Here is a 24,274-nt window from a genome sequence, read left to right as displayed (position 1 = left end):
GAGTTCAAAAATCAATGCTGTTCACTTACTAAATGTAAAACATACTTGAGAAAACATAAAGAAAGTTTTCCACATTTAACTTTAATGTTAAACTTTGGCATTGACTAATTGTATAGTTATTAATACTAAAGTCTAAAGTAAACTATAAAATGAATATCTTCAAAATATCTTAAATTCTCAAACTTTAACTTCAGCAGCAGTTGTCTGCACAGTGATTGCCGGCTATAAATAAATGCATTATCTAAAACAATTGCTTTGAAATGCTATTTTGTGGTGACTGTTGAGACATCTCTTCAAAAACAAGAATAACCACATAAAAAATGAATTCTGTTGGCTATTAAAGTTAAAATGATTTCATTAGTTTGTTAGCTTGGGATGATGGACATGAAATATTAATTACAATTTAAAAGTTTAGGGTCTGTAAGATTTTTTTTTTTTTTTTTTTTTAAGAAATTAATACTTTCATTCAGGACGGATGCGTGAAATATTCAAAACTAAGTACAGACTGTTACAGTGTTACAATATTATTTTTCAAATAAATGCTGTTCTTTTGACATTTCTATTTAAAGAATCATGGAAAAAAATACATAAGGTTTTCCACAAAAAACATTAAGTTTTCAACTTTGATAATAATAAGAAATGTTACTTGCGCAGCAAATCAGAATGGTTTCTTGGAGTAATAGCTGATGAAAATTCAGCTTTACCATCACAAAAATAAAATACATTTTAAAGCATATATAAAATAGAAAACCATTATTTGAATAGTTTATGATTATTATTATATATTGATCAAATAATAAAGGCACAAAACTTTTGAACTTGTATTCTGAACTTGTATTCTGTTTAAATATAAATTTAAACCATGACCTATGGAATATGTACTTTCTACATTTTACCATTTCAAAGTACGAGTACATTCATCTTTATTAGTAGTTCAATAAAATGGAAATTTCTGTACAGTAATATGTACTTTACACCCCTGCTTTTACAATCTTGCACCAGAAACATGTCTAAAACCAAGTTTGACCCAAAAACAGAAATAATAAACCAAATCACAAACAGAAAAACAGTGAAGACCCACAGTGATAAGCCGCTTGAGTGGATAACAGTCAAAAACATACAGCACTCGTGGTCAAAAACATGATTAGAAACATGATTGCGTCAAAATCCCTGTTTTGTTCCTGGGTTGGAGATGATTTGAATTATTTATCTTCACCTTGTACCTGACCAGTACTGTTAACCTGGCACACGTTGATAAAAGGACATGGGGAGGAGTGACTTACACAAAAGCAAAGTAAAAATGCATTCAAGTCACAAACAGAAAGAATAAGCAGAAAACGGAAAGAAAGGCTGCCACACCGACTCAGCTGGACAGGATGGTCTGATCAAAGTGACAGCAAGACCTGTGGCTGAATCACTCAACCTAAAATTCAAGCGAAACACTTAAAGAAAAAGGCAAGCAGACTGCAAGCAAGAAAAGAGGATGGTGCCGGTCAGGGCGTGAGAGAACAACTGTTTGTGAAAAGTGCTTGAGAACGAAAAAGAAAAAAAGAAAAAAACGAGAAAAGAAAAAAGGAGGGGTGGCGGGAGTGATGGAGTGTCTCCGGATAAGCAGGGTACTCACGAATGGTTAAATCCATCACTTGTGACGCCAAACAGAAGACAGGATGCTCATACATTTCTCTCTTTTTCCCTATAAAAGAGGATGGGGGCATGCAAGAGCAAGGGGTCAGAGGAGAAAGAGAGAGAGGAAGAAGCACAACGGCTGCATGTGCACTACGGGGCTTTTGACCAAATCTAGTTGCATGCAAAGTTGCCTGGCAGGGTTGATAAAAAGCCTACCAACTATTAAAATCAGTCAATCTGATGTGATCTGTAGGTCAGTATGCATGAGGCTAGAAGAAAATGGTCTCTACAGTCACATAATTTTTGATTATTTGAGTGTTTCTGGACCATTTCACTTTTCTAGACAGTTCTTTTATCCTTTATATACTAGGACCAAGCCTGAATTTTAAACTTAAAGGTACAATATGCTATAATTTTTTTGCCGCTAGAGGGCGCTACATTCCAAACAATAACAACGGCGTAGCTTGATGACGATGTGAAGGAGCGTGGAATGATGGGAACTGTCGTTTTAAACTCCACCGTGGATGTAAATCTATTTTTTACAGTCTATGATGTAAATCTTTCAGACGGGAATCGAAAAATCATGTTCATGGATGAGGCTAAGTTCTATTTTTATAATGACATGCTTTTTGTGGCGAGGGGGGCGTGGTTCAGCGCGGTCTGTAATGGGAGAGAGAATGACGCAAATTATTGCTGTGATCCGCGTGGAGAGACCGCTTATAAGCCGCGCGCTGGAACGAGAGAGAGACAACAGAGAAAGAAAACCGGTGGATCCGAGCTCTCATTTTGAACTGTTTTGTGCCGTCGCGGTTGCCACGGTGAATGCGCGTTGTGCGCGACTTTTGTTTGTTTTGCTTTATTTTAATAAAGTACGAGTCCCAGTCACGCCGACCCCGTCTTCTTCCTTCCTGACTCTTGAACCTCATCACACTTTTATTTCATTAAAATGAATTAACCGCAAGAAAAGTAAGGTTTAATACTAAATTGGTTATCATAGATGTTACTGTATGTCGAATTCATTGTTGTGATAACGCGGTGCAGTTTTACGTGTTCTAAACAATTGTTGTAAAAGTACATACCCACATCATTTGCCAAAATACTGATTAATCGTTATGTATAACACATGCTATATTTATTTACATGGCCATAAACACCAGACGTGATAAACAATGTCAATAAACTAAACACAAATCTAAAGCAACAATACTTCCCTTACATAAACATAACTATTACCGAATGCTACATTTGGAAAATATAAAATTAAGCATGCTTTGTCGACAGAACCAGCTGCAATCGGTAAAGAATAATTGTGTTCCATAACGACTGCAAGATACAAACTAACGTTTGTTGCTTGATAGACGCTACAACTACAACTTCTGCATTTGTCCAGGACTCCACGCAGTACGAGCGGAAACCGAGGGTAACGCGGATATGACGCAATTGACTGGCGACTCCCAGCTCCCCCCTGCTCTAACGCCCCGTTTCCTTGGTTAAAATCGCAATTTTCTCACGATTTAAAAATTGTTGGAAACATTTGGGATATTGTAAGTAATCAACTTAACAAAATATATAATACTGGCCTTGAGATTATGGGAAATTTTAATGCTAAAATCTTACATATTGTACCTTTAAGTGTATGCACAAAAATGCATCTCTATAAACTTCTTCACATTGAGTCCAAAACATCATATTGTAACAATATGTGACTACCCAAAAGTTTGGAATAATTACGATTTTTTAAATGTTTTAAAGAAGTATCTTATGCTCACCAAGGCTGTATTTTTTTAATGAAAAATACAGTAAAACGAGTAATATTGTGAAATTTAAAATAACTATTTTCTATTTGAATATAATTTCTATTTTTAATATATTTTAAAATGTAATGTATTCCTGTGATGTATTTTCAGCATCATGACTCCAGTCTTCAGTGTCACATGATCCTTCTATGATTAGAAATCATTCTAATATGTTGATTTGGTGCACAGTTATTATTGGTGTACATTTTTTTTACAGGGTTCTTTTTCTTACAGCATTTATTTGAAATAGAGATCTTTAGTAACATTATAAATTACTTTACTGTCACTTTTGATCAATTTATGGCTGCTGAAAATCCAGCTTTACCAGAAAAAAAAAATACTTTTAAAAATATATTAAAATAGAAACAGTTCTTATTCAATTTTATTAATATTTCACAGTATTACAGTTTTTACTTTTGTTTTGTTTTTTAACAAATAAATGCATACTTGGTGAGCATAAGATACTTCTTTCAAAGATATATATAAAAAAAAAATACTGTAATTATTCCAAACCTTTGACCGGTATGACCTATTTTCAAAATGTCAAAATATTTCCATTGGACACATTGCAAATAGTTTTGGCTTGAAAAAAGGTTTGGTTTAGTCTACCATTAGTCTTGCATGTAAGTTACACCAGCTAAAAGCTTTGGTCTCTGGAAAAGACTTTATTTTGAGGATGTGTTGCAAGCTATTGGTCAGTTCAGGTTAGTACAAAAGTCACATTCAGTTTAGTGTTCAGCAATCAAAAGGTCGATAGGGAACAACACAGACATCATCTGGCTAACAGATACTAAGGGCTTCTCCTTCAGTATCTGCAGTGCCCAGTCATATTTCTTCATCGACATGGACGAGCACTGAACAATAATTAGAGAAAATTAAATTCCAGACCAAATTAAAGCATTTGTCCAATCAACATGGCTATTATTTGGCATCAAAGACCCCCCGTGTGTGAGCCACAGTTTTGCTGTCCATGTCCATGAAAGAAACCGTCTCACTTGCAACAATGTGTGTTGCTTGAGTGGGCAATCCCAGCTTTGCACTGTATATTGGCTTCTCGAAACTGGCTCAACAAGAGAGGGCTCCAAATAAGACGAAAAGCCAACAAACAAGAGCAAAAGCAGAGAGGGAGGGAGCAGAAAGAGAGAAAGAGCGAAGGAGAAAGAAAGAAAGAGAAAATAGACAAAGACTAGTAAAAAGGCAGTGATTCTGCAATCAACATATGAAGCAGGGGAGCTGGAAAGGTGATGAAGAGCTGGAAAGGAAAAGTTTTTTTTTTTTTTTTTGCTGTAAAGTGATTTTAGACCTGAAAGCTAAACCACAGGATAGAGGCAAACATCCACAGAGGGCAGCGAGGAACCATCGAGCAGAGCAATATGGCACTGAGGCCAGGGTTTGAGAGAGGGAATTGAATGCATTTTTACATACTTCTAGAAACAGCTAAAACAAACCTGCAACAACACAACCTAAAACCTTCAAAAAGCAAGGCATACGTTTAAAGGCCAGAGTGTAATCACATAAACGTTAAATAAACATAATAATAATAATTATTATTATTATTATTATTAATACAATGTATTTGTATAAAATACATTTGTAAAAAACAAATAAAAAAAACACTTTATTATTATTATATTTTAAAATCATCAGAAACTGTAATTTACTTTGCATCTATTAAAGAATTCAGCTATTTATTTAAGAAGAAACATTGAAATAAAAACCAAAACAACAACATTTCCTGTGTACTCCAACAACCACATAGGCAGAGAGTTATCTCATGTTTCTCAGAAGAATTAAAGCACATCTATGTTGTGGTATCGCCAGCATTCTGTCCACAATACACAGAACTAGTAGAGATAAGACAACATAAAAAGCCATTCCACACCAACAGTTAACTTCATTGTAAGCATTCCTATTATTCAAAAATAAGCACTGCCTCCATGGAATACTGGTTAGCTGAGCATCACTGTTGTTAAGCACTGTTACTAAGAGAGGAAAATGTCACTATTAAACCCCTGCTAAACAGGAATATGTGCTTCCTACCTTCCACCTTGGCATATTCTGAGAGACGCTGGTAGTTCACTAAAGCTGCCTGCTCCAGACATTTACGGATCACTGCCTTCACCTCGTCCTGAGGTACAGGTGTCACAATGTCCTTCATTAAGACCTGCAAAACCAGATTACAAATCAATTGCATACGCTTTTGCTTCGTTCCATACGCTTTTTCAATACATACACGTAAAAAAATGACAACATTTTTCATTTATTTGGTGTAAAAAGGAGCGGAAGATAAAAATGGCACCACACCCTCTCAAGCAGAGACAACGTGGCTTTTAAGGCTCCTTCTGGGCGTCCAAATGGAAAGCAATACCTTCAGAGAGAAAATTTAACAGACAGTGTTTAAAACCGCTTTAAACCATTGAGAAATAAGACATTACATATTCCCATTTTAAATTTGTTTGAAATAAATGAGAATATCCAGTTTCATCAATGTGATCGCTTAGGCCACACTTGTTGAATGTTTCTAGTTTTCTCCTTTTTATTTTAATTCGTTTAGGAGAAATTGATATTTCATTTGCTTTGAGGGATTAATGTTTATTGTCTGTTTGTTTATTAATTTGTGTTTATTTATTTAGTTTATTTAATGTTATTTACCCAAATATTTGTATTAGAGGTGGTACGTTGTCTCTTTATGTGTGCATTAAAGGAACCGGATGTAAGAAATGTATTTCAATTAATCATAAAATGGCCCTGATATGTCACTAGACATTAAAGGAGAACTCCGGTCAATTTTAACATTGAGCTCATTTTATTGAAAATTTGGAGTGCTGTCAATACAGAGAACAACGACAAAAATCGGTGTTGCCTACACAGAGTTATTCTATTTTTAAAATTTGCACCCTGTTGACTTCAATAGGGCAAGTACTAAACCTGCTTTTAGCCTCTTAACATCCTTGATGTGTCATTACAAGTGCACAGCTAATGTGAGTGATTCCTTCTGAGTGAACACGAGTGGATCTGACTGCAGTAGATGTAAAAGATATGTATAAAAATGATGTTATTTCAGCCAGCGCAAATACCTGTTTACATCCTGTTTTTCGGTTGAAGTCCAAAGTAGTCGATTGCCGAGTTCACGCGCGTGATCATAGGTAACTAAACCTATGCGCGTGAACTCGGCAATCGGCTACTTTGGACTTCAACCGAAAAACAGGATGTAAACAGGTATTTGCGCTCGCTTAAATAACATCATTTTTATACATATCTTTTACATCTACTGCAGTCAGATCCACTCGTGTTCACTCAGAAGGAATCACTCACATTTTCTGTGCACTTGTAATGACACATCAAGGATGTTAAGAGGCTAAAAGCAGGTTTAGTACTTGCCCTATTGAAGTCAAGGGTGCAAATTTTAAAAATAGAATAACTCGGTGTAGGCAACACCGATTTTTGTCGTTGTTCTCTGTATTGACAGCACTCCAAATGTACAAAAAAATGAGCTCAGTGTTAAAATTGACCGGAGTTCTCCTTTAAGAAGGGGGAGGGGATACACCGCTCTACAGTAATTTGAAAGTGATTGCAGTACCAGTTTTGGCCACAATCTTACATACGGTTCCTTTAAAGATAATTTCGTTACTAGAATGCATGCAAGTAATTGAATAAAAAAAGAATTAGGCAGAGATTGGGGTTAAACATTGGGGTTCCGAGTTCCGATTGGGGTTCCGAGTTTCAGAGGCCTGTTATTAAAAAAAGGATGGGGCATTTTGCCGGGAATTATGGGAAATGTAGGTTTTAGGACAATGTTTGTTTGGGTCGTTTGTTAATTTGAATGTGTTGTGTATAAAGTAAATTTTTGTGTGTTTAAGTTTATTTTCATTATTGCTTTATGGTGAATGTGATTTCATATGTTTATGTTTATGTTTATAGAGTTATGTTGCCCTTGTTATTATAAAATGGTTTGCTCTGTTTCATTAAAATTTCGACTTCATTCTCTGTGGCTGTGTTAGTTCTGGTGTGGGATCCGAAACATCTGAAACCCAGAACTCAGCAATTTGCTGGTTTCAAATTGATTAGTTACAGTTTCTTTTGTTTTGGTTCTTTTTCGTTTTCTCTTCTTCTGCACCTTTTACATTACATGAACATTTATGTATTTAGCAGTTTCACACTACTGTGAAAATTAAACACTATATATACTATTTATATATATATATATATATATATATATGGTTTTTTTTTTATTTATAAATATTAACAGCTATATATATATATATATATAGCTGTTAATAATGTGTTATTATGTGATGCTGTGTAGACTGACAGCAATGTACCTGAAGTGTGTTATCTGGTTTTCCAGCAGCACGCGCAGTCGTTCTTTGATCTCCTCGAAATGTTCCTTCTCTTCTACTGAGACAGTACCGATTCCATCAGGCCTGAGGCAACACACACACACACACACACACACACACACACACACACACACACACACACACACACACACACACACACACACACACACACACACAGCAGAAATTAATGTCAGTGCTTCTCTCATTAGGGTAACAAGGGTCACAGAAACTAACACTGGGTCTCATGAAGGGATCACGAACAGGCCAGACACATGAATATTCTACTGGCACTATAAATAATTTTCCATTTATGGCTTCCGTGCTATTCAGAAGATATGTGTCAGTTAGAGATTCATACAAGCTGCTCAACTCTATAACTAACCACACAGATTACTACAGAAATAATAATAACTAAATAAAAATCAGAGAGAGAATAAGACTATTTTAAACTTCTGAAAAAGCCCCAGCTTTTTATTTGGGTGTATTTGCATGTGCATACGTGTTCATTTGTGCAAGTTATTTCACTTTTGCATGCACTTGAGAGCAAAAACCTTACTCACCAACCACCAACAATCTAGTTTAACCATGTAATATCTCCTATGACTGAAGAAACAGCACTGTGCCATGTGTATGTAAATTAAGTCATAGTGCTATTTGCATAGTGCAATTATTATTGTCCACAGAAAACAAGCACAAAAAATAAAAATAAATATTTAAAATGGGTATATACCATACCACCGTGCATTGTAAACCAGACGCTTAAACAACGTACTGTAGTGTGTGCAAATAAACAATCCCTAGTATGTTTCCCTAAATGTGTATCTGTGTGTCATCCCCTACTCAGGCAAGGCTTTTTGGAAGGGCCTAAACTCAGTCCTCCTCCCTGTCGTGTCCATGGTCATATAAAGAATCGTCCGCAATACAAAGACATTGGCGAGGATTACCACAGCCCACTGCTACCAGCACTCAGGTCTTCAACCTCTCACCACATACACACTCACAGGTTTCTTATTGTGACTCTGTGTCACAGAGAGGCTGTGGGAAACAGTTCACCTGATACATCAGTGCCACTTCTAAACTTATTAGCCAAATTACCACGATGCCAATCATCACTGAAACTGAAATGAAAACACTTATTTTACCACGCTGATGTTCATGCATTTGATCTCTAGATTTGAGAATCATACGAGACATGTACACCTCTCACTCTCTCTCACATCGAGCTGACGCATACAACAACGGAAGCTTTTAAGGTGTTTTTGAGAACAAGAAGAGGCGACCCGGTCACCGATCACCCCCCACCCCCCCACCCCCACAGAGCGATGGACCCCGTCTGGTGTGACAGCCGTGGTGGTCCCCTCTGAAATCCCTGCCCCCCATCCTCTTGCTTTTCCCCCGCTGTCCTTCAGCGTGCGCTGGGCTGACATGGGGAGTGGACTGATGAGGAGCGTGTCATGTCTCCTGCTCCTCAAACCGCTGTCACTGCGACCCGCGCCTCCACTGTCACATACACTCTGCTCACAGCCCTCCTTCCGTCTACCATGTCACAAACGATAAGGAGCCGGGCCCTTTGGTAACATTCTGCATGAGCGTGTGTGTGTGTGTGTTAAACTACGTGCAGGTGACATACGTCGGCTGTGAGTGTGTTTCTGTTCTAGCTGTGTGTCACAACAAAACTGATTGATAAAAGATGGACCAGCAGGAAAAAAAAAACTTCTCTCTGTGTCGAAAAAATAAAATAAAACACAGAAACCACAAAAACAAAACTACAAAAAAAAAACACAAAACAAAATATAAAACCACGACTAAAAAACAAAACACAAATACAACCTGAAAAACAAAACAGAAAACAATATTACAAACACAAAAAACACAAATACGAATTAAAAAACAAAACAAAACAAAACACAAAACTACAAAAACAAAACAACAACCAAAAAAAAAATCATTCTATCCACTTACAATAATAATAATAATAATAGTATTACCATTTTTTGTTTTGGACATTGGACCATGGTATTATTATTATTGCACATGCACCATCCATGGTAATATCCTGATATTATTTTAAGCACTTTATACTACTGTGAAAGATTATTATGTCAATCATTCAATATCAGGATATCTAAAATGCCATGGTATTACGATTACTGTACTATGGTACTTTTAAGGTGTCACAATAAGCAATTGTGCAATTGGGCAAACAAAGAGCATTTATGCCATTTCATATCCTTCTAAAAACACTACATGATATCATGCATATTCATAATAGTGTGCTATGAGACTAATATGGTTATCCAGATAATGATATATGATAATGGTGCAGTAGTATCTTGTCAAACAACATTAGAGATCCATAATCACCATCTGTAACACTTGTAGATTATTTGGCTTCAAATATATATATCAGAATAGGAATTCAATGCCAAGAGGTTCAGGTTGTGGGTCATGTCAGTTATAAAGAGTGTGGTTGGCTGGACGTGAGGTTTTGGCACAAGCAGACAGGCTGGAGCGAGGCCTTGGACAGTTTGGGAAGAGAGATGGAGAGACCTGTCATCCTGTCAGCCATGACCTTAAGGCACTATCCATAGTGTCCCTCATCTCTCTCTCTCTTTACCCTCCATGTATCTCACTGGTTCGACACATGTCTATCACATTTTGTTTCCCTGCCTCACCCTTACTTTTCTCTCTCTCCCTCAGACAGTTACAAATTCACACATACGGTGGTGTCCAAAAGTCTGAGACCAGTCGTTCATCTTAGAAAATCATTTCTAGAAAGTTGATAAATACTAAAACAATTCTGAAATTTGATAAAATTATATAGTATTTTATATATTATTTTATCAAATTTCAGAATTGTTTTAGTATTTATTGATTAAAACAATTCTGAATAAAAATAAAATTTTGATAAAATAATATATAAAATATATACACACACACACACACACACACATATATACTGTATATATATATATATATACACACATACACAATAACATGTAAAAAAAAACAACGTATACAAATATGAATACGAATAAAGGAATACGAATAAAATGACACACAATGGAACAACTATTCTCACACACAGAAGAAAGACGAAATAACTTATTTGCCCCCTTCCCTCACTTCCATCCCCCAGTTTCATATGTTGAGGGCGGGCCTTAACGCTAATCCACACCCAAAAGAGTGGGTTGCATTTACATTCTCACCTTTTGGAGCCTGCGAGCACCTGCGACTTAGACTCCCTTTTTCTCCAGACCTCCATGATTTTGTTCTCTTTCTTAGAGGGGGTCAAGGGCTCAGGGGGGGAGGGAAACAGAGAACTAAGCAGCTCGGTCTCTGACACGGGCCATTTTAGTAACTCAATCACTCTTTGGCTTCATATCCCACACACACACACACACACATTGACAAAGGTGCACATTCACAAAGGTTATCAGAAGATGGTTTGTGGGTACATGAGAAATAAAAGAAGAAGAGAAATAACATGAATCATGCATGCAAATAATAATAAAAATAATAAAAAATATAAAAACGGTAACTAGCTAAAAAATATAATATATAAACATATATATAGATTTTTTGTTAAATAAATCACATAATTATTTAATAATTATGTTTAACATTTTTAAATATGAAACTATATATTTGTTTTATATATTGTAAATATATTTGTATCTCAAATAAAAATAATTGAAATAATACTGAAAAACAAAATAACCACACAGTGAAATCTTGTTAGAAGGGTAGTTTTGGACTCCTGTGAACCAGGTAATGAGGCAACTTGAGCTTTTTTGTAAAAGCATTGAAACTACTGTGGGATTCTGGGAGAGAAGCATTATTACCTGTGACCAACCACAAAGCTATGATGAGAAGAGATGGGGTTTCTATGAAACACTTTGGCAGCCCAAAAAAAAAAAAAAAAGAGTCTGTGCTCTAGGTCTTAAGTTACCTCTGTTTCTGCCCATGTGTGGACAGTGGATGTACAGACAGATAAAAGGGCAGGACGGTGAAGAGCGATGGAGTGATTTTAGGAGGGAGAGAAAAGACAGAGCTTCAGGTGAGAGTAGGATGAATGACAAAGAGAGAACATGAGAGATAAATGGTTTGAGAATTAATGTGGCTCCAAATGAGAATGAAATGAAGTGGGTGTTAAGTAAGGAGTGAGAAATAGATAAAGAGAGTGAGACCGGCGCTACCTGTTGCCGTGCACGTGAGAGGCGCAGAAGGCAAAGCTGTAGTGGAGTAGTGTGGGGTCGATCATGGAGCCTTTCTCTGCCCTCTCCAACAGGTCACTCAGGTAACACAGGTGCCTGTGACACCCCCGCACCCCGTACCTGGCGCAGTACTCATCTAACACAAACACCTGGCCTGGACTGAACCAACCCTGAGGCACACAACCAGACCCAAAAAGGGGGAGGTTAGTAGTGTAAAAAGAGGAATACATGATAATACAAATAGGACTGCTATAAAACTGAATTGAAAGCTCAGTTACCAAGCAGGAGTATGAATCGTTGAGTCTGTGGTCCAGTGTCAACCGCTGAACCATCTCAAACAGCGAAGAGTGGTCAAAATTGCAGGGGTTAGCGGAGATGAACTCGTCCATTCCATGTTTCTGTGCTCGGTCTGCATCTGTGTGTATGTGTGCATGTTAACGTATGGAGACAGAGACAGGCTTTACACAGCATACACATCTCAGCGTCGCAGGAGCACGCACTCCTTAGAGGAAGATCTCTAAGCTGAGCCAGATATCAGACTCAAAAGTGTCATTGTCAACTTGCATTACAGTGTAAAGTCAATCCAAGGTGCATTACAAGCAATAGAAGTGCAAAATCAAAGTCAGAGCAGGTGCTCATGTTTAGAGGCATCTTTCAACACAAAGAAAGTTTGAAATGATTTGTTTTAACTCTAAAACAAAACAACAACAACAAGATATCACAATTATTTAAATTTTTTGCCAGCCATATAAGTTTGCTTGCTGAGGGAAACAGTGATCTGTTTATAAGTTACTGGACTATGAGGGATGGTAATAAAGAGCTACTTTAAGAACATTTAGTATCCTTAATTCATTATATATTTAAATTATATATATTACTTAAAAGGTTTATTTTGTTCTACATTTAAAAGAAAAAAATGATCATTTTAACTCTATAACAACAACAGCAACATGACACTTTTTTCATTTTTTGACAGCCTTATATTGAGAGGGAAATAATGAAGTTACTGGACAACAGTGAGCAATTATGACAAAGTGAAAAATTATAATTATGAGCAATAATTTTAGGGAATTTTAATAAGTTTAGGCTTAGAAGATTTGTTTTAAATATATTTTTTCTTCTGCATGTTTGCCGGACTTTTGATGGACACTGATCTAATTTTACCCCTAAACGTCAAGTAAAAACAAAGAAGTTGAGATTGGTGGTTCAACAGGACAATCAGGCAATATTAACAAAAACTTCTGATTTACATGACTAAAATGACTAATCTAGTGAGAGCAATAGGGCAGAATTGCTGCTTGTTGATTTTAAGCATTGATTGTATGCAATATATTTGTAAAATCCAGTTGCGTACAATACCTAACATTTCATTCTATATGAATGCATACGGAATCCATTACAAGAGCAAGCTATTGGGATGGCTTATTTAACCTTTTTAATTAATAAATGATCAATTCATCTGCCAACTCGCATCAAATTATATGCCAACATCATTATATTATTGGCTTGTATTTCCCCCAAGTATTTTGTTCTTATTTGGCTTGGTAATCCTGCAGGACCTGTCTGAGCCAGTGTTCCTAAGCAAACAACAACTCTAGGTTGACGCTTTCCCCTCCCTCCCCATTCATTGCTCTGTCCGCAGGCCTCTGCCCCCCCTCAGGGCAGCCCTAATTAAAGAAACCCAGGGCCTCTAAACCCCCCCTACCCTCACCATCTATTGTCCATTAAAGAGACTAAATAAATTCAACAACACATTTTCGCTTTCCTCTGCAGTCGGTAAGCTTAGGTATTACATCTGGGCCTGCACAAATAAGCAGGGCCGTTTCTTAATCCTGCCACTGGTCAGGGGCTATTCTTATTCTAATACCCCGTTTCTGCCAGAGGCTTTAGAGCTTCACTGTATGATTGAGCCATTCAATAGACACCTCCTTCTGTTGCTGGTTTACATGTTAAATCAAGAACAAGACTAATCGCTAAGCTGTATAATAGAGGATAAGTTGTATTTTTCCTTGCATGATATACAGTATATGCATTACAAATTTGGCTTAAATTATTGTTTATATGTAGAATAATTTTGGTAGCCCTTACAATATTGTTCATTAATAACTTTAAATGGATAGTCCACCCAAAAATGAAAAGGTTACACTTTATATAAAAAAAAATTATGAAGAAAGAAATGGAACATGAGGCTGTTTAAAGGGATAGTTCACTTTGAAATAAAAAATTTGTATGTTTTAGCTTACCTCAAGGGCATCCATCTTTTTTTCCGCAGTAGTTTCAATTTTGATATTTTTAGGTCAAACCGTTCTTGTCTGGCAGTCCTATAATGCAGGTCTATGGTCACTGTCTCAAAGAGCATGCACAGAGTCCAAATTAAAACAATTCCCCATCGTCCAAATTAAACAATTCCCCATCGTAAGTACACATTGATGGCCTAAGACACGAAACGAGCGGTTTGTGTGAGAAAACGAACAGATAAATATAAATATATTTATATCGTTTTTACCTCTTATACACAGCCACGTCCAAGTGATCTGAGGGCACGCGCATCCTGGTGTGTGACATGTACGCAGACTGGTGCATAGAAATATACACTAGATGTCGCCTTAAAGACATTCGTTCCAATGAACTGCCGTAGCCAATGCGACATCTAGTGTATCTATGCACCAGTCTGTGCACACGTCACACACCAGGAAGCGCGGGCCCTCAGATCACTTGGACATGGCTGTGTTACAAGAGGTATAAACAATATAAATACTGTTCGTTTTCTCACACAAACCGCTCGTTTCGTGTCTTAGACAATCAATGTGTACTTACGATGGGGAATTGTTTAATTTGGACGATGGGGAATTGTTTTAATTTGGACTCTGTGCATGCTCTTTGAGACAGTGACCATAGACCTGCATTAAATGACTGACAGACAAGAACGATTTGACCTAAAAATATCAAAATTGAAACTACTGCGGAAAAAAAGACACCTACATCTTGGATGCCCTTGAGGTAAGCTAAAACATACCAAAATTTAACTTCAAAGTGAACTATCCCTTTAAATAACGACAATTTTTCTACTTTGGGTGGGCTATTCCTTTAACAAGCATTATCATATAATATGGTGCCTATCAGTTCGGTAGAGTGAAATTTCATGACGTGTTTCATATTTCATTACATAAAATGGAGCACAAAAGTACTGAAAATCTGTGATTTAATTATTTTTTATTTTATTTTAAATGTTAAACTTTATTTAAAAAAATGTTTTAAAAAAGAGAGAGATAGGGATAAATTTAAATACAGTAAATTATAAATAAAATAATTTTCACAGGTCTAAAAAATGTTTAGACTCCATTGTATTCATATCTGAATGTACTCATACTGATCTGCTAAGCATTATATAATATTAAACACTAATGAAAGTTACTATAATATGCTGCCGACATGTTTTATTATATTTATTTCATATGTAAAATGATTGATATTCTTCCACAACTTATCTCCATCTGTCAGGGCAATTACAATAAGGAGAAATAATATTGTTTTTATTTATTATTATTATTTCACTCTAACGCTAAAACTCAGCAAGACAGTTACTTTATAAATTAAAATAAAATGTAAAATATCGTCACTGTTGGGCAGAAACCTTGTATCTATAATTTATTTATTTTTATTTTTATAACCCTTTACGTCTGTTTGTGGGTTTGCAAATATTGAACCTATGAAAAGTAATAAAAAGAGCCAAACCTCGTCACTCCATTGGCTCCTCAAACTGTCTGTCAAACCTCATAACTCCACCCTGCCTCTATTGTGAATGAACTGTCACACACAGTTTGGACAATCTCTGCTTGTTTGCAATGCAAAGGTAAATAAAGAACTGATTGTTTGAATAATACAGTGTTTCCTTTCCTCAAGAAACACCATATGTTTGATGTATTCAATGAGCGGAGAAGAGTGTCTTAGGCAAGCATTTGCCGTCGAGTCATAGCCAATTCTGTCTCAAATAGCCTATGCATAAATCTTCATCTTTTTATAACGTGAGATTGACAGAATCTCAAAAAACAGAAAAAAAACGGAGCGCCCACATAGCTACAGCTCATTAAACTTCATTACTCAGTATAATGCGACGCACTTACAGCCTCGGATATGACAGGGAAAAAAAAACACTACATTCGACAGGGTTTTGGGAGGCCCAAAAACTTCTTTAGCCTATTTCACAATATGAGGTAAATCCGGCCCTGCCATCTGTGTTGCATTTTTGTCTGTCCATGGCATTATAAGATATCCAAACCCGTAAGTTGAAGCCAAATGAACCACTGAAATCAGCCACAGGTCAAAAAGGTGACATTGTGTCACTCTCCTATGTCTTAATCTGAGCTTGTCATATCTCTTTGACACTGGAATTGAGGGGAAGGTCTCTGGACAGTAACACACAATGACATTAGTCGGCTCTGTCCGAGCGGGGCACAGGAGAAATGACACTGATTGATGGATTCTTTTCATTTATAGATCTTCTCTCATGAAGAGTCCGAAGAGCTGAGCATTTGGGGCTATTTAGCGCTTGTATATTTTTTTTCTTTTTTCTTTTTTTGGTTCTGTGCGTGTGCCTGTACATACACACACAATGGACGGATTGGGAGTCGGAGATTCGGCCCTGGGCTGACAAGAGCTGAAGGGGCCAACTGACAGGACGGGCACTTCTCTGTGAGTGAGGAATGGACAGAGGGACAAAAAGAAGAGAAGGGATGGAGAAAGGGGTGACAGCAGAGACATACTTTATTAAGTGGTTTCTAATTTAATCTGCTCCTGAACTTGATTTCCAACAGTATGGCCACCCTCATCAGGCCTGCAGACAAGTCCATACGTGAGCCTGACGCTATTTCAGTCCTTATCACACTGGATTAGAAAAGCCTGGACACTGGCTGACATCCAACATCAATCACTGTTTTCTTTGTTTTAGAATAATGAAGCAGTGAATGAGTTGAAAGATGAAACATTATTATTAACAATACTTTTTTATTTCTATTAAATTATTGGGGGGGATGAGATTATGTTGCAGGTCAGGTTCCAAGGTTCCTATATTGTCTGCATTGTTGTTGATGTTGGTAAATGATACAACTTGAGGCTTTATACACTGGGTGTAATGCATAGTTAAATAATAATATTATTAATAATAATAATAATAATAAATAATGAAAACTTGGTCAAATGAAGAAATAAATAATACTTAATAATAATAAAAAAATGAAAAATACTAAATCATAATATTGATGATGATGATGATGATGATGATGATGATGATTTTTGTTATAGTTGTTGTTGTTGTTGTTAAATGATACACCTTGAGGCTTTCTACACTGGGTGTAAGCCATGTTTAAAATAATAATAATAATATTATTATTATTATTATTAATAATAATAATAATAATGGATGAACAAACAATACCCAAATCATTATAAAATAAAATAAAACAAAACAAAACAAAATAAAATAAAATAAAATAAAATAAAATAAAATAAAATAAAATAAAATAAAATAAAATACCAGTGCATTCATTTATTTTTTATTATTATTGTTGTTGTCAAATTATATACCTCGAAGCCATGGAAAAAAAAAAATAATAATAATAATAATAGAAACTTGGTCAAAAGGATGAAACAAACAATAACCAAATCATTATATAAATAAAATAAAATAAAAAATAAATAAATAAAATAAAATGCCAAATGGTGCATTAATTTATTATTATTATTATTGTTGTTGTTGTCAAATTATATACCTCAAAGCCATGAATAAAAAAAAGATAATAATAATAATAATAATAATAATAATAATGATTATTATTATTATTATTATTACAAGACTTCTGTATTCTCAAGGTATCACTGATTTTAGGTTGTGTCTCCCCCTAAATCTCCCTTTGCATGGATTTAACAAACAGCAGACAAAAGAAGGAGTTTTAGCATTTTTCCAGGTGAAGAAAGAAACGTTTAGTCTCTGGAACTGTTAGTAGTTCTACAGGCAAACAAAACAGAAACACTACCAAGACATGAAAAGGGCCACTATTTGTTAAATGTGTCAGTATACGTGTGTGGCAAACGGGCTTGTCTAGATGTAGCAGTTGTGGCAAATTTGTGTCAGTTTATCATTCAAATAAAGACTCTATAAAATCATCTGCTGATCATTTCTATATTCAAGCTACATATTTGCCAACTCTCATTTCTTTCAAAATAAATGAGTAAAAATCACAGAATGAATAAATTGTGCGAGTCCACTGCTTCAAGGACAACACACAATCTTTTAGAAACCATTGGAGAACAAACAGCCAATATTTCCGATTGCATCCTAATCCCCCACATTTAAAACTGCAACCACAACAATTTAATTTGACGCTGTCGTAAGGTTAAGAGAAAAAAACGAAAACACTGGTGGCACGACTTGCTACAGATGAGAGAAGCTGGTGTGAACTAGCAAGTAGTTATTTGGTAACATTCCACTGATAGCTTCCAGAAATAATCAGGGTGAAGATGCACTGTTTTATTCATAGCATGTCACTCTTAACATGGTAATTACCAGCTGCTGAGGGGTGCAGAGCACGCCAGTGGTTTCACACAATTCATTTAGCGCAATAAATCAACAACTACAATAGAGAAAATCACTATAATTATATCATTTACCAAATTCTCCATTTGGTCGGAAATCTTTATTGTTAAATAAAGGCAACTGCTGTGGATTTCATCCAACAATCAACTAGCTCACAAGGAACAGATGGATTTGATTTTGCACATGCTTTTCTTACGTGAAACTTTGCTTTGATTTGAGAAGCCATGTTGAGAGAAGGCAAATATGCAGCTGCTAATCCGAGCAAAACATCCAGAAAGAAAATTTCACATGCAGTCTAGTCTTTTGAAATAAAAGTGCGTTTGTATTTGAGACCTAATGAAGTAAAATGGAGGGAGATTTGAGGAAGGAAACAGGAAGAGGAGGAGTAATGTGAGTTTTGGAAGAGGAATAGCGAATGGCACATTGCTTGTGTCAGATAATCCGGGTTGGTTTATCTGATCTGTGCCTGCTACAGGGAAGCACTTACCCTTCAGTCCGGCTACGAGAGAGCAGGGTAAGAGGGAACACACCAGAGTGACATATAGAGACTCGCATGAAGCAGCAGAGAGAGAGAGAGAGAGAGAGAGAGAGAGAGAGAGAGAGAGAGAGAGAGAGAGAATATTCCCTATACACAGGGTACACTGAGCAAAGCATGAGAGAAGGAGAAACTGATACACTTATTCATACACACAGAGATGATTACCTGAAAAGGGGAGAAAAAGCATGAGATGATTTTTTTTCTGTCAGAAGGAAAGAAAGAAAGACAGAAAGAAGGACAGAAAGATCAAGTGTACAAGCAATATAGGGCAAATATGCAAAAGAACAGCGAAAGAGAGAAAGGTAGAAAGAAGGGTAGAAAGAAAGAAAGATCAAATTTACAAGCCAAAGAAGGCAAATTATGCAAAAAACAGCGAAGAAAGAAAGAAAGAAAGAAAGAAAGAAAGAAAGAAAGAAAGAAAGAAAGAAAGAAAGAAAGAAAGAAAGAAAGAAAGAAAGAAAGAAAGAAATTTGTACAGTTGATCTTTCTTTCTGTTTTTCTTTTGGAATGAGGGAAAATATGCAAAAGAAAAGTGAAAGAGCGAAAGAGCGAAAGAAAGAAAGAAAGAAAGAAAGAAAGAAAGAAAGAAAGAAAGAAAGAAAGAAAGAAAGAAAGAAAGAAAGAAATTTGTACATTTGATATTACTTTCTGTTTTTCTTTCTGAATGAGAGAAAACATCCAAAAGAAGAGTGAGTGAAAGAAAGAGCGAAAGAAATAGAAAGTAATTGGTACATTTGATCTTTCTGTTTTTCTTTTGGAACAAAGGAAAACATGCAAAAGAAAAGTGAAAGAAAGAGCGAAAGAAAGATCAAATGTACAAGCGAATGAGGGCAAATATGCAAAAGAACAGCGAAAGAAAAAAGAAATTTGTACATTTGATCTTTCTTTTTTATTTCTAAACGAGGGCAAATATGCAAAAAAAGTGAAAGAAAGAAAGAAAGAAAGAAAGAAAGAAAGAAAGAAAGAAAGAAAGAAAGAAAGAGCTATATGAGCAAATATGCAAAAGAAAAGTGAAAGAAAAATGTTTACAATGATAAAAGGAAAGCAAAATGCAGTGAAAGAAAAGTGAAAAAAGATAAAGAAACTATAATTTATATAGTTTATCTATTATTTATATAAAATAATAAATAAATCTAAAAAACAATAAAACAAAACAAAGATGGCTGATTAAAATGAACCATAGCAAAGAATATGTAATGAAGAAATGTAAGTGGGATGCAAGACGAAGGATTTGTGCCAGAATCAAGCGGTGCAGAAGAACACAGTTTTACAACACCCATACAGTGAGTAGTTACTCTGCTCAGGAAGTGTACACTGTTGAGATTATGACACTCGTGCCACATTAATGAGTGAAACATCAGCAGTGCGCTGTTTACAATGGGAACTTATTCTACACATGCTACAGAAACATTTCAAGTGTGTGTGACTGCTATGAAGAGTGTCATTCTACCTGTGTGTGTGTGTGTGTGCGCGTCACTGCAGTCAGCATGTGTGCACCCGTAATCTGCATATTCATACTTACAGAACTGAGAGATGGGAGCATCGAGCTGTGGTGCTGTCCCTCCTTTGGCGTTGAGTTTCTGCACCTGGGTCGGGGGGATGGGTTTGTGGGACTGGCCCGTGGCGCGATACATGGCCTGAACCCACAGGATTCGATCTTGCTCATCATCACTGGCGAAGATCACAGTGTCGCCCTCCTTCACAGCGTTGAAGAACGTCCGACCTCCATCCAGACCTGGATTCAACATAGTGTTCATCAGTTATACTTTACACAGAATGAAATAATCAAAAGTGCACTTTAAACGTGAAAACAGAGGCACTTTCAAGTTATGCAGTCCTGTTGCAGAAGTTGAGCTAACAATACTAATTTTGGCTAAAGTTAAATTAGACATATACTGTAATAATACATTTACTGTTTACTGTGGATGTAGATCAGGCCAAATTGAACCTGGGTTTCCAATTTGGGAGCAACACATATAACGCAAGTAAATATTTGACATTAATGTTAATGCATTATGCACTAAGGTTAACTAACAGTGAATAATGGTATATTTAAAAGCTAAAATGAATCAAAATTGTATATTTATTCATTTTGATTAATAAATATTCATCAATATAATAATCATATTAATTATTATTATTATTATCAAGATTAATAAATACTGTAAAAAATATTGTTAATTATTAGTTGCATACCAGCCAATACTTTAACTAATATTAATGTTTAAAATCACATAGCATATTTATAAACAGACATTAATCAAGAATATTTATTAATCAAGATGAATAAATATTAATTAAAATAATTATATCAATTATAGGTTATTACCAATAATAATAATAAATTATATTAATAACAAATTTGATTAAATGCTGTAAGAACATATTGTTAATTATTAGTTGCATATTAACTAATGTAGTAAGAAAAATTATATTTTACTTGACATTAATGTTAATACATTATGAACTGAGATGAACTAACAGTGTATAATTGTATATTTACAAGCTAAAATTAATCAAAATTATATATTTATTCATCAAGATGAATAAATATTCACCAAGATTATAATAATATTAATTATTATTATTAATCAAGCTTACTGTAAAAAATATTAATTATTAGTTGCATGACAGCCAATCCTTTAATATTAATGTTTAAAATCTTATTGTAAAAACAAACTAATTCATTTTATTGGTTTAACCTAATGTAGTAAGGTTGATTCAGTCATATTAAAAAATATATATTTTACTTGATTTATCATTTGAATATAGACATGGCCACCTGAATAAAAATTTTGGTTACCTTACAAAACTTAAATTGACTTTCTATAATTTTTGATAATTGTTATAATTCATACCATTATGTGACAGTATTCAGTACACAGTGCTTGATAATGCATAAACTATCAAAATATCAGCATCAAAATGATAAAACACTACAAGCTTCACTCTACACAAGAATGATCAATATCAGATTCAGCTTTTCATAACCCATGTACACTGTGCATAATGTTTTATGCAAGGATACAGAAGGTTTCAATGAAAGATAATTGATCTTAACTAGTTAATTACCTGTGTTTATTTAACACTAATAAAATGAGTCATCTTTTCCTTAGGAATAGATGTGTATAGATCCTAGAAACACATGCCACCTGCTGGTCTAACAGGTACTCCTATCCACCTTATTTTGCAATGTGAATGTGAAAGACTTCCCATTAATTAGCCGCTATAGGGAAATAACTAGAAGAATAACAACGTGCAGTAAACAGTCAAACTAGTTGCGCTACAAACCAGTGTGTTATTGATAATAATTAATAAATAACCGGAAGCCTTCCACATTCAAGTTACAAATGGCCGCACCTGCTCTTACGTTACAAATAGGGTGGATGTATAGAACAGATGAGGACTATATTTCAGTTCATTTTTTCACTGTGATGTCATTGATTGTGGCAATCTGATTGGCTGTGGTGACCTGGCTGAGGGTCGGTGTAATCCACAGTGTATCCGTCCAGTTGGAGAAGTTCAACAGGTTCTGCTTTCTTCTCCCTGTAGCTACACATGGCAAAGGTGTATTGGCTCACCTGGAAAGAATTTTGGCATATTAAACATACATTTCAATTATATGTTTTTTTTTGCTGCTTTTAAGGTGATATACGGGTAAGGTATGTTTGGTGGTACAGTTATACTTTTTATGTGTGTATGTATGTATGTATATATATATATACTGTGTATATATATATATATATATATATATATATATATATATATATATATATACTGTATATATATATATATATATACTGTATATATATATATACATATATATATATATACTGTGTATGTATATATATATATATATATACTGTATATATATTTATATATATATATATATATATATATATATATATATATATATATATACAAACATGTACAGTCAAACCAAAATTTATTTGATATTTCAGTTGAAAATCAGTTGATATTTCACTGGTTTTGGCCATCCTTCTGTTAGACTGTCACAAAAATGAATTAAATTTAACAGCTGACAGCTATTCAACCTAAGTACACAAATAGATAATACCAATTTAGGTCAACCAATTACCAAGCAATGCTTAATTTTGTTCAGTCTGTGGTGTAAAAAGGTCGTATTAGCAATTAAAGAAAAAACACTTAAGCAAGACATGGTCAGGTCAAAGTGTCTGAATAATTTTTGGTCCCAAATTTTTATACATTTTACTGGTAGTCCACTGTATGAAGAATTTTTGATGTCACAGTTTACTTTATTTTGCCATCCTCACTTACATAAATGAACTATGCGTTGTATTAAATGATTAATCATAGTAGTTAAAGACACCTAATATAAAGTGGGACACCTTAACCCAGCCTTAAACCCAACCAACTAAACCGGTCCCTAACCTTACCCATATCCCACGTCAACAGCAGCAATAAGAGAAGACAACGTTTTATTTTTTGTAAGTACATCGTAGTAAAGTGTGACCGAAGCATCTACTCCAGGCTAGTGATAGGGTTCAAACGGAGGGTGGCATCTCAGAGGGAGGCTGTCTTGGTCACTGACGGGGTGGAGTTAGACTTGGGTTTTGTCCTGCCAATCAAACAGGACTGACAGAAGAGTGTGCGATGACACGCTGTCACTCCGGATGCGAGTCGTGCGGTTAGGTGCCAGTCATACACACGTTCTCGCACGTTCTACACTGTTGTCAAGACGTTCTCCGGCCCCATCCGCAGAATTACACCAATCCAGCGCCTCCATCACCTTTGCTGAAAGTGGCAGCCCTCTCTCACTCCGACTCCCGAGTGACACGATAAATTCAATGTCATGTGTGTGACGGGCACTTGGGCTGGCTTCAGGGCCCCAATCTGGCTTGGTGGCGCCCAGGTGCCTTCGGGACGTCACAGGGGCACACGCACACACACACACACAATCCACTGAAGTTCGGGCTTGTCAGAAGCCGGAGCGGTCGCTGGTGGGGCCATTGACCCGCTGTCAAACCGACAGTTAAAGGATTTTAAATGACTTTGCTTTCTGATTACCCCTGCATGCATTTGCTCTTTTTAAATAACCTTGTTTTTGTCGATGCTCTGCAAACCGCATAGTGGATGGAGAGAGCAGGAGGAAAAAACGCTAGTGCGAATCGATCGCGAGATGC

The 24,274-nt window shown here is 35.6% G+C and overlaps 1 protein-coding gene across 5 annotated transcripts in view; it reads right to left on the bottom strand.

Annotated features, from left to right (window-relative positions):
- Positions 1–24,274, bottom strand: part of cadpsa (Ca2+-dependent activator protein for secretion a) — a gene marked incomplete at its 5' end in the record, with an annotated part of 132,796 nt that overhangs the window by 42,403 nt on the left and 66,119 nt on the right. For 2 of the 5 annotated variants that reach the window (XM_081357536.1, XM_081357539.1), the window contains 7 exons: positions 5,463–5,586; positions 5,727–5,790; positions 7,745–7,846; positions 11,962–12,149; positions 12,258–12,394; positions 20,632–20,844; positions 22,582–22,690. In XM_081357536.1, coding sequence (XP_081213662.1) covers positions 5,463–5,586; positions 5,727–5,790; positions 7,745–7,846; positions 11,962–12,149; positions 12,258–12,394; positions 20,632–20,844; positions 22,582–22,690 — 937 coding nt within the window. Of the gene's footprint in view, positions 1–1,624; positions 1,694–5,432; positions 5,587–5,726; positions 5,791–7,744; positions 7,847–11,961; positions 12,150–12,257; positions 12,395–20,631; positions 20,845–22,581; positions 22,691–24,274 lie in introns of all 5 variants that reach the window. The other 3 variants (XM_081357537.1, XM_081357538.1, XM_081357540.1) reach the window with 3 other exon arrangements.

Source organism: Scardinius erythrophthalmus (assembly GCF_964197995.2).
Source record: "Scardinius erythrophthalmus genome assembly, chromosome: 25".
NCBI lineage: Eukaryota > Metazoa > Chordata > Actinopteri > Cypriniformes > Leuciscidae > Scardinius > Scardinius erythrophthalmus.
The sequence above is the reverse complement of the archived record's forward strand: the minus strand, read 5'-3'. Positions and strand labels throughout refer to the sequence as shown.